We start from the raw sequence: 13,677 nt of genomic DNA on the forward strand, positions 1-13,677 counted from the left end.
TCTCCAGTAGATGGAGAAGGGGAGGCTGCAAGCATTTCAGGACCCGTAAGAAAGCCACAGAGGAGCACACGAAATCAGGGACAGACGACTGCACAAAAGAAGAAATAGAGGCAATGGACAAGCGAACTGTGGTAAATATTTATTCCCATAATTTAACTAATGAGCAATTAATGTTGTTATCCAAAGGACTTCATTTTTGTCCCAGCAGACTGAATGACTGGTTCCAATTGGAACTAGATCTCATTCAGTTTGGACGGAGAATAAAATTGAGAATATGGTTTAGCCAACATAAATCTGATATGGTTGTTCCTATGACAAATGAAGAAAATGCTGATTTTGTGTTTAAAAAACTTGATGTACACATTCCAAGTAATTTTCAACCTGTTGTAGATTCCCCTGCAGTTACTACATTCCTAGAGTGCCTTAGGAGAGAATTTATCTCCATTAAAAAACAGCAGATAAAATTGAAACACCCTAATCTAACACACAGTAAATTACTTGCTTTACAGGAACTGGTCCATGATCACAACCTCGTCATCAAGCCGGCGGATAAGGGCGGCGGGGTTGTGATCATGGACCGGAGCACATATTTGAAAGAGGCCTATCGACAGCTAGGAGACCCTCAGGTATATACAATATTGTCTAAAGATCCCAAAAAGGAGATGTCAGATAAATTACAGGGAATTGTGAATAAAGCGTTGGAATGTGGGTTAATTGATAAAAAATTAAGTGAATACTTAATTGTGGATCACCCTATCACTCCTTTACTGTACCTGCTGCCGAAAATTCATAAGGGCTTGCAGGATCCACCTGGTAGGCCCATAGTCTCCGGCAGGGGGTCCATTACCAAAAATGTATCCATTTTTTGGGATAAAATCTTGCAACAGTTCGCAATAGATGCACAATCCTACCTACGGGATACTAGAGATTTTCTAGCTAAAATCTCACAGATAGAGTTACCCTCCAATGAAATTATTTCCAGTTTTGACATAGTAAGTTTATATACATCCATTCAGCACGATAGAGGTGCTAGAGCCTTCGATAGGGTCCTAATAGAGGCACAATTTGATACAGAGCAGAGAGAATTCATTTTGGAGCTTTTGCTGTTTGTGTTACAGAACAACTATTTTTTCTTTGATGAGAAGCACTATGTTCAACTACGTGGGACCGCCATGGGCAGCAACATGGCGCCCACGTATGCGAACATAGTGATGAGGGATTTTGAGGAAAGTTATGTCTATGTGGCCCACCACTCCAGGAATATCCTGGGGTGGTGGCGCTACATAGATGATATTTTTTTTTAATCTGGAGAGGCACAGGGGAGGAACTAGAGGATTTTCAAACATACTTAAACAATGTGGATAAGGACTTACAGTTCACTCTTACCTACTCACATGACAAGGTACAATTTCTGGATACTGAGGTATCCATTATTGGACAGAGATTATCAACCGATTTATACAGTAAGCCGACCGATTGCAACACCTTACTCAAGTTCAATTCCTGTCACCCCAGACCAATGGTCGAAACCTTACCTTACAGCCAATTCCTACGTGCAAGTCAATGACGAGAAGTTAAATCGGGAAATTAGTAAGATGAGAGCACAGTTTGTAGCGAGAGGTTATCTACCTTCACTTATTGAGAGACAAAAACAGCGACTATATGAAGAACAAAACAGACAGAGAAGGCACAGGTTTAGAAGAGACCAATCGACACGTATTCCATTCATTACAACATATAATGAAGCGTCAGGAAAAATTGCACAAAAAGTGAAAAAACATTGGCACCTGATTAGCCAGAGTTATCCCAATATTACAGAGTTTAAGGAATTTCCATTAATGTCCTATCGTAGATCCTGGAATTTGAAAGATGAACTTGTGAGAGCAGACGTGTCAAAACAGGTACAGACACAAAAATATGCATCTGTGGGTGTTAAGGGGTGCTTTCCTTGTAGGAGGTGCGTGAATTGTAAGTATCTCCAGAAGGGGAATGCATTCACGCACCCCCAAACAGGGAAAACATACCCAATAAAATACTATTTGAACTGCGAAAGCGAATATGTAGTCTACATCTTATGGTGTCCTTGCAAACTCATTTACATTGGCGAAACGAAATGTGAGTTTAAAGTTAGGCTTGGCCAACGTAGATACTCTATAAGTAAAAACAGAACCGATTTACCGTTCTCCAAGCATTTTCTGGAGGCTGGTCATCGGGAACATGATCTAAAATGCATGGGGGTAGACCATATTCCGCCACTGAAAAGAGGTGGGGATAGGGTCTCCACATTACAAAAAAAAGAGTTGAGATGGATCTATGACCTCAACTCTCTGAAACCAAATGGTCTTAACGTGGAGTTTGTGGTTACCCCCAAAATAATGATGTAACTATGGTTGTGGTCTCAGTGGAGATTTGTGAACAGTGGTATTATGATTTATTAGTGATATTAAAACTATTTTCTTTTATATTGCAGATTAACTAAGATGTTACATTCCGGTCAAGCAGCCGTTGGAAGACAGAAAAGATGAACACAGCCAAGAACCGCAAATTTTATTTTTATCTGTTTTTAGAAAAATGTTTTTTTCATTTCTTTATCAATATAGTGACGGCGTCCCAATCATAAAGGGGTATTTACTTATAATTTTTGGAGGGTAGCTGTTTGACACCTCTGTACATAAAAAGCAGCCTGGTGCATAATCCCGGCCAACAGAAGGTGAGGATTCACGTAATCTGAGAGGGATACGCGTGCTCTGGGGTCCTATGGATTCTAGGAGACGCACCCAGGACTGACTCTAAATAACAGAGTTCAGTGTTTAAGCCCCGTGAATGTGATATGTTTGCAGGGTGATACTATGGAGGATTACATATCTACAGTAACATACTTCGCCAGTACTCTATAATTAAATGTAGTTAATACTTACCCCTATTAAAGATGGCGCTTTGAATTACTATTTGATACTGAGCATGCGCTGGGTGCCACGGATCTTGGCCGCGTTGCATACGTCACCACCGGACTGACAGTCTAGGTGGTTTCCATAACTACGGGACGCCGTCACTGTGATTGGTGGAACTCCGGGGAAACTGGCAGTAAGTCCCGGCGTCCCATGTGAGACTCGGGCTTGCGGTATATGGCGCGCTTGTTAGGAGGTCAGCGTGGAGACGGGACTGCTTGACCCGGTAATGCTTTTAATTTTCACATTACGTCACTTTTGACACTAACACAGTTAGCACATATGTTTTATCTCTTATGAATATTAGAGATCGGACATATAATTTATGTTTACCACTGTATATGATGTATAATGCACTGCATTGATTGTATAATTACTTATTATATGAGAAATTTTGCACTTTATTTACATGTCAAAATGTCATGTGATATGTTAATGATTGTGATGTCACAGAACGGGGAGTGTATTTAAGCCCCGCATATATCACTTGTAAACCACTTGAAAATGGCGGTGTGAGATCGCCGAAACGTTGTCTTGTTCCTTGGAATAAAAGCACTTTAATTTGGCACGAATCCTGGTGTGCTGCCTACGTTTATCTATATTGAAAAAGGGACCAGAGCACCGAGGTTTAAGGGCTGGCACCCACTCAAAGCAGTTATCTGGAGGTGCTGCTTCAATTGGGAGTTCTATCTATCTATCTATCTCATATCTATCTATCTATCTAGCTCATATCTATCTATCTATCAATCAATCTATCTCATATCTATCTACTGTATGTGCACCGGCCCCATGAGCACTGTAATGGCACTGGCTGGCGCCTGTTTATTTCTGTAGGATGGTCCGTGTCCTTAGCCCCGCCCTCTGATGTAAGTTTTAATCATATAAACCTGCACCAGACACTTGATTATTTCTGCGATATACTGTAATTTATGATATTTATTATCTGCATCATCTCACTGCGTTGGATGTGTTCTTCTATACATTCCCTATTTTTACACACTGTATTTATGTAATTTGTATCAATTTATTTTAATTGATGTAATCACTTCCTGCTGTGTGTGTGTATATATATATATATATATATATATATATATATACCATTTATTGTTCGTTCACTTGAATGAGGCCACAATTGGGCAGCTAAATCGTTGCTGATGTAAGATGGAATAGATGGGATAAACACTACATATCTCTTATCAATTTATGGGGCTGCAGATTTTTCACTCTGGATATCTACTCCACAGGGCTATCCACTGGTTTGCACCCATTTCAACTCTGCAATTTGTCATGCTGCTTTTTATCTATCTATCTATCTCTCGATCTATCTCATATCTATCTATCTCATATCTATCTATCTATCTATCTCATATCTATCTAATTTCTATCTATCTCATATCTATCTCATATCTATCTCATATCTAATTATCTATCTATCTCATATCTATCTATCTATCTATCTATGTCATATCTATCTATCTATCTATCTATCTATCTATCTATGTCATATCTATCTATCTATCTCATATCTTTCTATCTATCTATCTCATATCATATCTATCTATCTCTCTTTATCCGAGGAACAGCAGGTTGAAGGAGAAAACCATTTGGGAAATTCCTGACTAAAATACCAGAGGTGACATCTTCCTGAAGCTTCTCTTCTGTGAATATTATAGACTTTATTAATCCAGATCATTTGATAATCTGATTCCTAGATGACACTATTGATGTTGGATTAAAGGAAACCATCATGTACATGTGTATAAATGCAGCCGTCCCCGCGGGGTTCCTATAATCATAGGGTGATGTGCGTCTGATCAGCCCAGATGATTGTCCCCGGTGGGGGGTATCTGAGCCCCATAGATCGGAAGCTCATGTGCTGCGGATATTCTGCACACATTCCATATCGCGCTGTAATTCTCCGTGACAGTAGGAAGTTACAATGTAATAAATACGACACAAACACAGAGGCTGGTATCCCGCGGGCACAGGCCCAGGCTGCGCGGAGAAGGCTATTAGCAGTTCTAATGAATGGCAAAGGAGATGTTATTACTGCCACAAATTCTGCTCACTGAGTAATCACACAAGGAGAGTTTCTCACATTTTATAGGGAATGGAATAGGACGGCTCATAAATGATGATTGGATGGAAAGAATATTCCACCGAGCGCTGGTCTGGGAGAAGCCGGCGCCTGGAGGTTGGCAATTTTCTGACAAGCAGGGTTAAGCGGCGCTGCGGAGGCCTGGGGTGCGGCATATTCCCGCGGAAGAAAGTTTGGGGACGTCACTTGTCATAATTTTTATTGTAGACACCAGAGGGCATAAAAGATCCCAGCTCCAAAAGAGATATTTGGGGCCACGCAAAGCAGAAGAATGGGGTAGGACACCCAGGACCATCATGTAGGGTTGCCACCTGGCCGGTATTTTACCTGCAAGGCCAGTATTTTGGCCACCCTGCCGGTATTTTTCTATTAAATGCAATGGCTGGTATTTATCCAACCAATCCTCCAACTCCTGGAATGTTGCACCATATACTATACCAGTGTTTTCCAACCAGAGCGCCTCCAGCTGTTGCAAAACTGCAACACCCAGCATGCTCAGACAGCCAACGGATATAAGGTCGGGATATGAGGACGGGATATGAGGTCAGGATATGAGGTCAGGATATGAGGTCAGGATATGAGGATGCGATATGAGGTCGGGATATGAGGATGGGATATGAGGTCAGGATGTGAGGACGGGATATCAGGTCAGGAAATGAGGACCGGACATGAGGGCAGGATAGGAGGTCAGGATATAGAGTCGGGTTATGAAGACAGAATGTGAGGACAGGATATGAGGTCGGGATATGAGGTCGGGATATGGGAACAGGATATGGGGAGGAGATATAGGGATGGGATATGAGGTTGGGATATGAGGTTGGGATTTTAGGACGGGATATGAGGAGGGGACTTGGGGTCAGGACATGAGGAAGGAATATGAGGACAAGTACTACCTCCTATGTTGCTTTTCCTCCACTACAAGGATTAGGTAGGAAAAACCGGGCAACGCCGGGTACTCAGCTAGTAGACAGATAAATAGACAATGAGATTGTTAGATGTGCCCAGTGGAATTTCCTGTCCTGGTTGATACTGACCTGTAATAATATTGAACACTATGGCAGGAATACTACAATGCTGCGGCCCGTGCCCCTGGTGGCATCACTTAGGTGCTGGTAGGATTCTGCGCAGCCAGCTGGGCTAATCCAGAACGGAACCATGGACACCGGATTATAGGGAATTATTCACTGCAGTCAGTCCAGTAATCTGTAAAGTCTGATATTCCATCCATCGCTCACTTGTGAACCGGATTTACCCTCTTTCCAGAAATAATTTCCCTCATCGACTTTAACGGAATGGAAATGGCGTCATTGGCATTCATGGAGCGCCGGGTTCCGCTCAGGTTCTATCAGTGAGTATTGTTTTTTCCGAAACTGATGCAACAAATCTTCATACACAGAAATAAATAAAAATTACAATCTGATGGGAATTCTGAGATCTGCGCTCAGAATGAGAATGAAAGTTCAGCGCATTGGAAGGCCCGTACGGCGGGGAGCGGTGCGGGGAGCTGGGAAGAATACAATCCTCGCTGGTGGATATAGATCAGCATCTGGGGGGGGGGGGGGGGGGGGGAGTCATGGGAATGCAAAAATATGAACAGTCTTGAAAACTACCCAGCAATCTGTGGAGACTGCGCAAAATGCTGAGAATGGAAAAAGAAATTCGAGCAGATGCTTCACACACTATTATTTTCTATGTTATAGACTAGTAATACTGTTCTGTATATTGAGTAATAATGTTCTGTATATTTAAAGGGGTCCTCCACCATAAGGTGATTTTAGTATGTACCTGGCAGACAGTAATGGACATGCTTAGGAAGGATCTGCGCTTGTCTTGGGGCTAAATGGCTATGTTGTGAGATTACCATAACACTGTGGCTAGCTTTTTGTGAACTGGTATTTCCTGTTTGACTTTTCTTATTTTGACTACAAATCCCATAATTCCATTTTTTTCCCTCCCACACATCAAGCCCCCCCACCCATTAAAACATAAATTAGCTGCAGTGAAAAGACCTGTGGTTTTCAATCAGGGTGCCTACAGCTGTTGCATTAGTTGCAGATTGATCTCTCTCCCTCCAAGTGATCGCTCCACCCATTGGAGTAGACAGGCTCCCTGTCATCAGCTGACTAGTGATGTCAGGTCTCGGCTGCATCGCAACCTGGGAAAAATCTGAGACAACAGTCATTTTGTAGGCTGTTAAAAAATAGATATTAGGGTGAAAATCACAGAATTGTGAGAAAATTGTCACACACCGGTACAGACACTATATTATGAACTACACGAACTTTACAGCCCCTGTAGCATAGTCAAATGAAAAAAAATCCTGGAATACCCCTTTAACTAGTGCAATAGATGCTACAGGGCCCATGGACACTAGGGGGATAGTATGGTGGTGGCCCAGCACAGCTGATACGACTAACTTTAGTCTCATAGGGTTTGCTGGACAGTAAAGTATGTGTCTACAGCAGGGTTTCCCAACCAGCGTGCCTCCAGATGTTGCAAAAGCCGCTGTCCAGGCAAGCTGGAAGTTGTGGTTTTGCAACAGCTGGAGGCACACTGGTTGGGAAACACTGCTCTAGAGTGCTTAGAGTTCCTAGAGTGCTTGGAGGTGTAGGTGAAAGCAGGCAAGCTCAAACAAGTACATGGCAATTCCCTAGTCCTGCCTACTTATCTACCTACTGGGGATTACTTACCAACTGAGTCACACCTACTGTGGGCAACTGACTGCTAAAAGCACATACCTACCATACCATTGGGTTCTTTGTCATTTCTCTTACCAAGTCTCTTTTTCCTCGGTTACTTAGTTTGCTGGGGTGGCATCTGTAGGGATAGTCCTGGTTGTTCCGAACTTCTGTCAGGTAAGAATTATTGAGGCCACTGAGCTCTTGGGGACTTTTAGTGCAGCAGACATTTTTGTTCCCTTCTCCAGATCTGTGCCTCCACACAATCCAGTCTCTGAGCTCTACATGCAGTTCTTTCCCCCTCATGGCTTGGTTTATGCTCTGATATTCACAGTCAGCTGGATTTACCACAGGTGACTCCAACCAAGGTGGAAAAACATCTCAGAGATGATCAAGAGGAATGGGAGGAGCCAGAGCTAAAAATCAAGTGTCATAGCAAAGGGTCTGAATACTTATTTTGTTTATTATGTGTATTTTTGAGGGGCTTCATTTGTCTTATCTGTCTAGTGCCCTGTTACAGGGTCCGCTATAGAACAAGGGAGAACTACTATTGACACTGTAATAGGCCTTACAGGGTCTATGGAGCCAGGTGACAACTCCTATGGGCACTGTAATAGGCCTTACAGGGTCTATGGAGCCAGGTGACAACTCCTATGGGCAATGTAATAGGCCTTACAGGGTATACAGAATGGGTGACAACCTGTATGGGCACTGTAATAGGCCTTACAGGGTAAATAAAACCAGGTACATACATCTATAGGCACTGTAATGGCTCCCAAATGGGTTGCTCTCCTTACAGACCCCTTACTTTTTGGTCAATCCTATAAACCTTTTTACCTTTTGACCAAATACCAATGATACATGGATTGTGGTCACCTCAGGGTCCCAGTCTGCATTTTTAAATGGGTACTCCGCCCCTAGACATCTTATCCCCTATCCAAAGGATAGGGGATAAGATGTCTGAGCACGGAGGTCCCGCCGCTGGGGACTCCCACAATCTCCCTGCTGCATCCGGCGTTTGTTTAGAGTGTTGGGTGCAGCGCCGGAGGCTCATGACGTCACGGCCACGCCCCCTCAATGCAAGTCTATGGGAGGGGGCGTGACAGCAGTCACGCCCCCTCCCATAGACGTGCATTGAGGTGGCATGGCCATGACGTCACGAGCAGGACGTGACTGTGACATCAAGAGCATCCGCCCCCGCATCGCCAGTCATCCGGCACGGAGCGAAGTTGGTTCCGTGCACCAGATGTCTGGGGTGCTGCAGCCTATCCAAAGGATAGGGGAAAAGATGTGCGATCACAGGGGGTCCGGCATACACCCATGTATGTTCAGAACGCCAGGGTGTCTGCCTGGAAAAAGTGGGGGATGCCAGTGGCCAGACCCCCGCTATCAGACATCTAGGGGTAGGGTACCCCTTTAACTTCCATGGAAGACTCGAACACTTTTGGTGACACCTCAAACTAAAGACCACCATAGAACCAATGAAGAAAGTTGGGTATGTATTGTTTGGGTGATGGGATATCCTGAGGAATTCATGCTCCCACCTCCACTCCTACAACATTCACTACAAAAAAGACTATTTTTACTCAACCCTGGAAATGATACAATAACACGGTTTCTCACTACAGGCCGAGAGGCATAGACACCATTCGGAGACGTGGACTCCGACCCGGCGCTTCACTAATCTCGGAGCCTCAGGTTGTTTCCTCTGAATTGTGACTTGGCTACGAATGTTTCCTCTGGTTGGCATGCAAAAGTATCATAAAAAGCAAAAATAGCATGACTCTACTTACTGAGTAGTCGCACGCTGGAATTATATGAGCCGAGTTTATTGGATGCCAGGCATGTGTAATTCCCATAATGCCTTGAGGTGACATTTGAAAACAGAAGCACGGACCAAGTCCTCTCGTTCTGGATCTTCACACCTTCTATTTCTGCAGCCAGTCTGTGGAGGATGAGGCCGGGGGCAGTCAGATGATCAGATGAAAGAGAAGAAAATGTCATTGGAGCCGCTGCCGTCACCATCTCAGTATAATCAGATCAGCGTTTCATGCAGAACTTATAGGATGGAGAGTGAAGATAAAAAAGAGAAGCTGGAGATGTAAGAATGGGTGCCGGCCCGGCGCTAGCCTAAGGCAACCAAAGCGGCTTCCTTAGGGCGCTGGCAGCGAGAGGCGGAAAAATTTGAATCCCCAGCCACATGGGTCAGACATTGACTTTTAGTGGTACCGGATGCACCTCTTGATCATTCATGGAGTAACATCAGTATAATAATTTAGGGGTCTGGGCAGGGGATTGACAATAAAGAGGTCTTATCTGGAGTCTTATATTGGAAGTTTCTGGCCTGCGGTCTGATAATTGAGGATTGTGGTGTCTGATAGTGTAGGGGTTCATCATAGGGTTGGTTAAATTAGGAATCTTATCTGGGGGTCTGAAAATTTAGGTGTCTGTACTGGAGAATGATCATTTAGGAGTCTGGTCTGCGGTGTAGAAATTTAGAGGTCTGGCGTCTGACAGCCTAGGAAACTGATTATCTAAGGGGGTCTGTCCTAGAGTCTGATAATTAAGGGGTCTGATCTGGTATCTAAAATTTTGGAGTCTGGTGTGGGGTCTGATATGTAGGAGTCTGGTAATTTAGGTGTCTGGACTGGAGTCTGATAATTTAGGGGTCTGGTTTGGGGTCTGATAATTTTGTAGTCTGGTCTGGGGTCTAAAATTTAGGAGTCTGGTCTGGGGTCAGATAATTTGGGAGTCTTGTGTGAAGTCTGATGATTTAGGAGTCTGGTCTGGAGTCTGATAATTTAGAGGTCTGATAATTTAATGGTCTGATCTGGGGTCTAATAATTAAGAGGTCTGGTCTAGTGTCTGGCAATCTATGGGTCTATTCTCTGTTTTGATAACTAAAGCTGATAATTTAGGGGTCTGGTCTAGGGACTGATAATTTAGGGGTTTATTCTGGTCCAACGTCCAGGGGTCTTACTAAGGTAAGTGTTTTGGGGTCTGATTATTTAGTAATCTATAGGGGAGTCTAGTAGCTTAGGAGTCTGGTCTGTGGTATAGCAATTTAGAGGTCCCGCATATGACAACCTAGGGGACTGATTATCTAGGGGGTCTGTACTGGGTTCGCTAATTTAGGAGTCTGGTATAGGGTCTGATAATTCAGGAGTCTGGTCTGGAATCTCATCATTTAGCAGTCTGGAGTCTGATAATTTAGGAGTCTGGTCTGGGGTATGAAAAATCCTGGTCTATGGTCTAATAATGCAGGGGTCTGGTCTAGGGTTTAATAATATAGGGGTCTGGTCTAGGGTCTGGCAATACATGTGTCTATTCTCTATGGGGTACATTTATCAAAACTTGTCCAAAGGAAGAGCTGCTGATTTGCCCATAGCAACCAATCAGATCGCTTCTTTCATTTTTCAGAGGCCTTTTCAGAAATGAAAGAAGCGATCTGATTGGTTGCTATGGGCCCCTCAGCAACTTTTGCTTTAGACAGGTTTTGATAAATCTCCTCCTATGAGTGTAGCAATTCAGGGGTTTGCCTAGAGGGTCTATTCTGGGTTCTGATAAATTAGGGGTCTGGTTTAGGGTTTATTTATCTAGGGGTTTATTCTGGGTTCTGAAAATTTAGGAGCCTGGTCTGGGGTCTGATCAATAAAGAGACTGCTGGACTCTTGGAGCTAAGTTGTAAGCCTATGCTTGGGAGAGTAAAATACATATCTTCATATATAGGGGCCTATATGTGGAAGAGCTTCGCCAGTTATATTTTGAGGTTCCTATTGGACACGTGTAAGGGCCCACATACCATAGATAAAGCCATGGAAGTACCTATGGGCAATGAGCGCATTAACTCAGTTTCCTGAACTTGCAAAGACCTACCACACTTATTGGGCACCTCCAGCAACAAGTCAATTTTGATTTCAGCTCTGGGACAAGCCAAGGACGCATAATTGTTCTTAAAGGGGTATTCTGGCTTTATACATCTTATCCCCTATCCAAAGGATAAGGCATAAGATGTATGATCGCAGGGGTTTCACCGTTGGGGACCCCTGCGATCTCGGTGCAGCCCCCGGCATTCTGTGCCGGGTGCTGCCTTCGAGACGGGATGTGACTTCGTGGCCGTGCCCCCTAGTGATGTCACGCCACGCCCCCTCCATTCATGTCTATGGGAGGGGGCGTGACGACCGTCACGCCCCCTCCCATAGACATGAATGGAGGAGGTGTGGCGTCACTAGGGGGCAAGGCTGTGACGTCACATCCTTTTTTCGGAGTCAGCACCCGGCACAAAATGCCGGGGGCTGCACCGAGATCGCAGGGGTCCCCAACGGTGAAACCCCTGCGATCATACATCTTATCCCCTAACCTTTGGATAGGGGGATAAGATGTATGAAGCCGAAATGCCCCTTTAAAGGGCAGGTCTACTAGTGTTTTTGAAACATTCATTCGACAGTATTGGTTTGTAATAGGGTTTTAAAAAAAAAAAAAATGTCTGTCATCTCTTGTACTCACCGTTTGTCATCCTTATACCATTCAAACTCTGCTGGGGGCTCGGCTAAGGCTTGACAGCGAAGCACGGCCGGCTTCCCGGTGGCCGACTGAGCGTTCTTCACATCAGTGATGAATGGAGGGTCTGAGGGAAAAAAAATGTTACATAAACTTTGTGGTGAATAAAAATAATAATTTTGTACACTTAAAAAAAAAAAAAAAAATTTGTAATTTGTATTTTTGCTTTGTATTTATTTTCCCCTATGGAATAAGGACATTTTTTTTTTTTAGGGTGAAGCTATATTTAATAGTAAACTCTATATGTAAGAAATAGGCATGAGACTGATTTCATAGGCTACTCTGTAAAAATAAAATAAAAATATATACAATTATGTTTTCTTTTAGGAGTTTTTTTTTTTTTTTTTAAAAGATGATTTTAGCTATATCTCTTAAAGGGGTACTCCGGTGGAAAACAATTTTTTTTTTTAAATCAACTGGTGCCAGAAAGTTAAATAGAATCGTAAATTACTTCTATTTAAAAATCTTAATCCTTCCAGTACTTATCATCTGCTGTATGCCCCACAGCAAGTTCTTTTATTTTTGAATCTCTTTTCTGTCTGACCACAGTGCTCTCTGCTGACACCTCTGTCCATTTTAGGAACTGTAGGATAGGTTTGCTATGGGGATTTGTTCCTATTCTGGACAGTTCCTAAAATGGACAGAGGTGTCAGCAGAGAGCACTGTGGTCAGACAGAAAGGACATTCAAAAAGAAAATAATTTCCTCTGTAGTATTCAGCAGCTGATAAGTACTGGAAAGGTTAAGATTTTTCAATAGAAGTAATTTACAAATATGCTTAATTTTCCCAAAAAAATTAAAATAAAAATAAAATGTTTTCCAGTGGAGTACCCCTTTAAGTGTTTTTTTGAGCAGTGTAGTTTTACAACAGCTGGAGGCACTGTGGTTGGAAAACTGCTGAGAATTTTATTTATTTTAATTTTAAAGGGGAAGCGCTCTGTAACTATTATGTTCACATATAGATGAACATTTTATCGTGGCGGCTACAAGTGCAGCGATTTTTCTTTTTCTAACGTTTGGTTGAATTATTGATTTCAGGTTGAACATTTTCGCTAGATCCTGCAACGCGAATCCTTTTTTTTTTTTTCCGCCTCTGAAGTTAAAATATTATATTTACATTGTAACTACGACTTTTATTTTCCTTAATGCCCTTAATAGGTTTCCCACGGGAGCGGAACGCCGCAGAGCGCTCTGAAGTTTTTCAGCGCCGGGATTGCAGGCGACTGCTGCTTTCTGTCGCGTGATAGAGACAGATCTACGCATAAGACCATTCCGCCCGCTATCTATGGCTGCCGTACGCCGCGTCTTTGCTCTTTCCTCCTGACATATATGGCTGTGGGCTTGCGGCTGCTTCACCCGGTTATTGTAAAACGGCGTTTTATGTTTTTTATGTC

At 43.2% G+C, this 13,677-nt stretch overlaps 1 protein-coding gene across 3 annotated transcripts in view; it reads right to left on the minus strand.

Moving 5' to 3' along the window:
• IGLON5 (IgLON family member 5) overlaps positions 1–13,677 on the minus strand; it is a 464,875-nt gene that overhangs the window by 31,276 nt on the left and 419,922 nt on the right. For all 3 annotated transcript variants that reach the window (XM_056542891.1, XM_056542889.1, XM_056542892.1), the window contains exons 6-7: positions 12,231–12,351; positions 9,518–9,669 (exon numbers count right to left, since the gene is read on the minus strand). In XM_056542891.1, the coding sequence (XP_056398866.1) occupies positions 9,518–9,669; positions 12,231–12,351 (273 nt within the window). The remainder of the gene's footprint in view (positions 1–9,517; positions 9,670–12,230; positions 12,352–13,677) is intronic.

This window comes from Hyla sarda, chromosome 10 (genome assembly GCF_029499605.1).
Source record: "Hyla sarda isolate aHylSar1 chromosome 10, aHylSar1.hap1, whole genome shotgun sequence".
Classification (NCBI taxonomy): Eukaryota; Metazoa; Chordata; class Amphibia; order Anura; family Hylidae; genus Hyla; species Hyla sarda.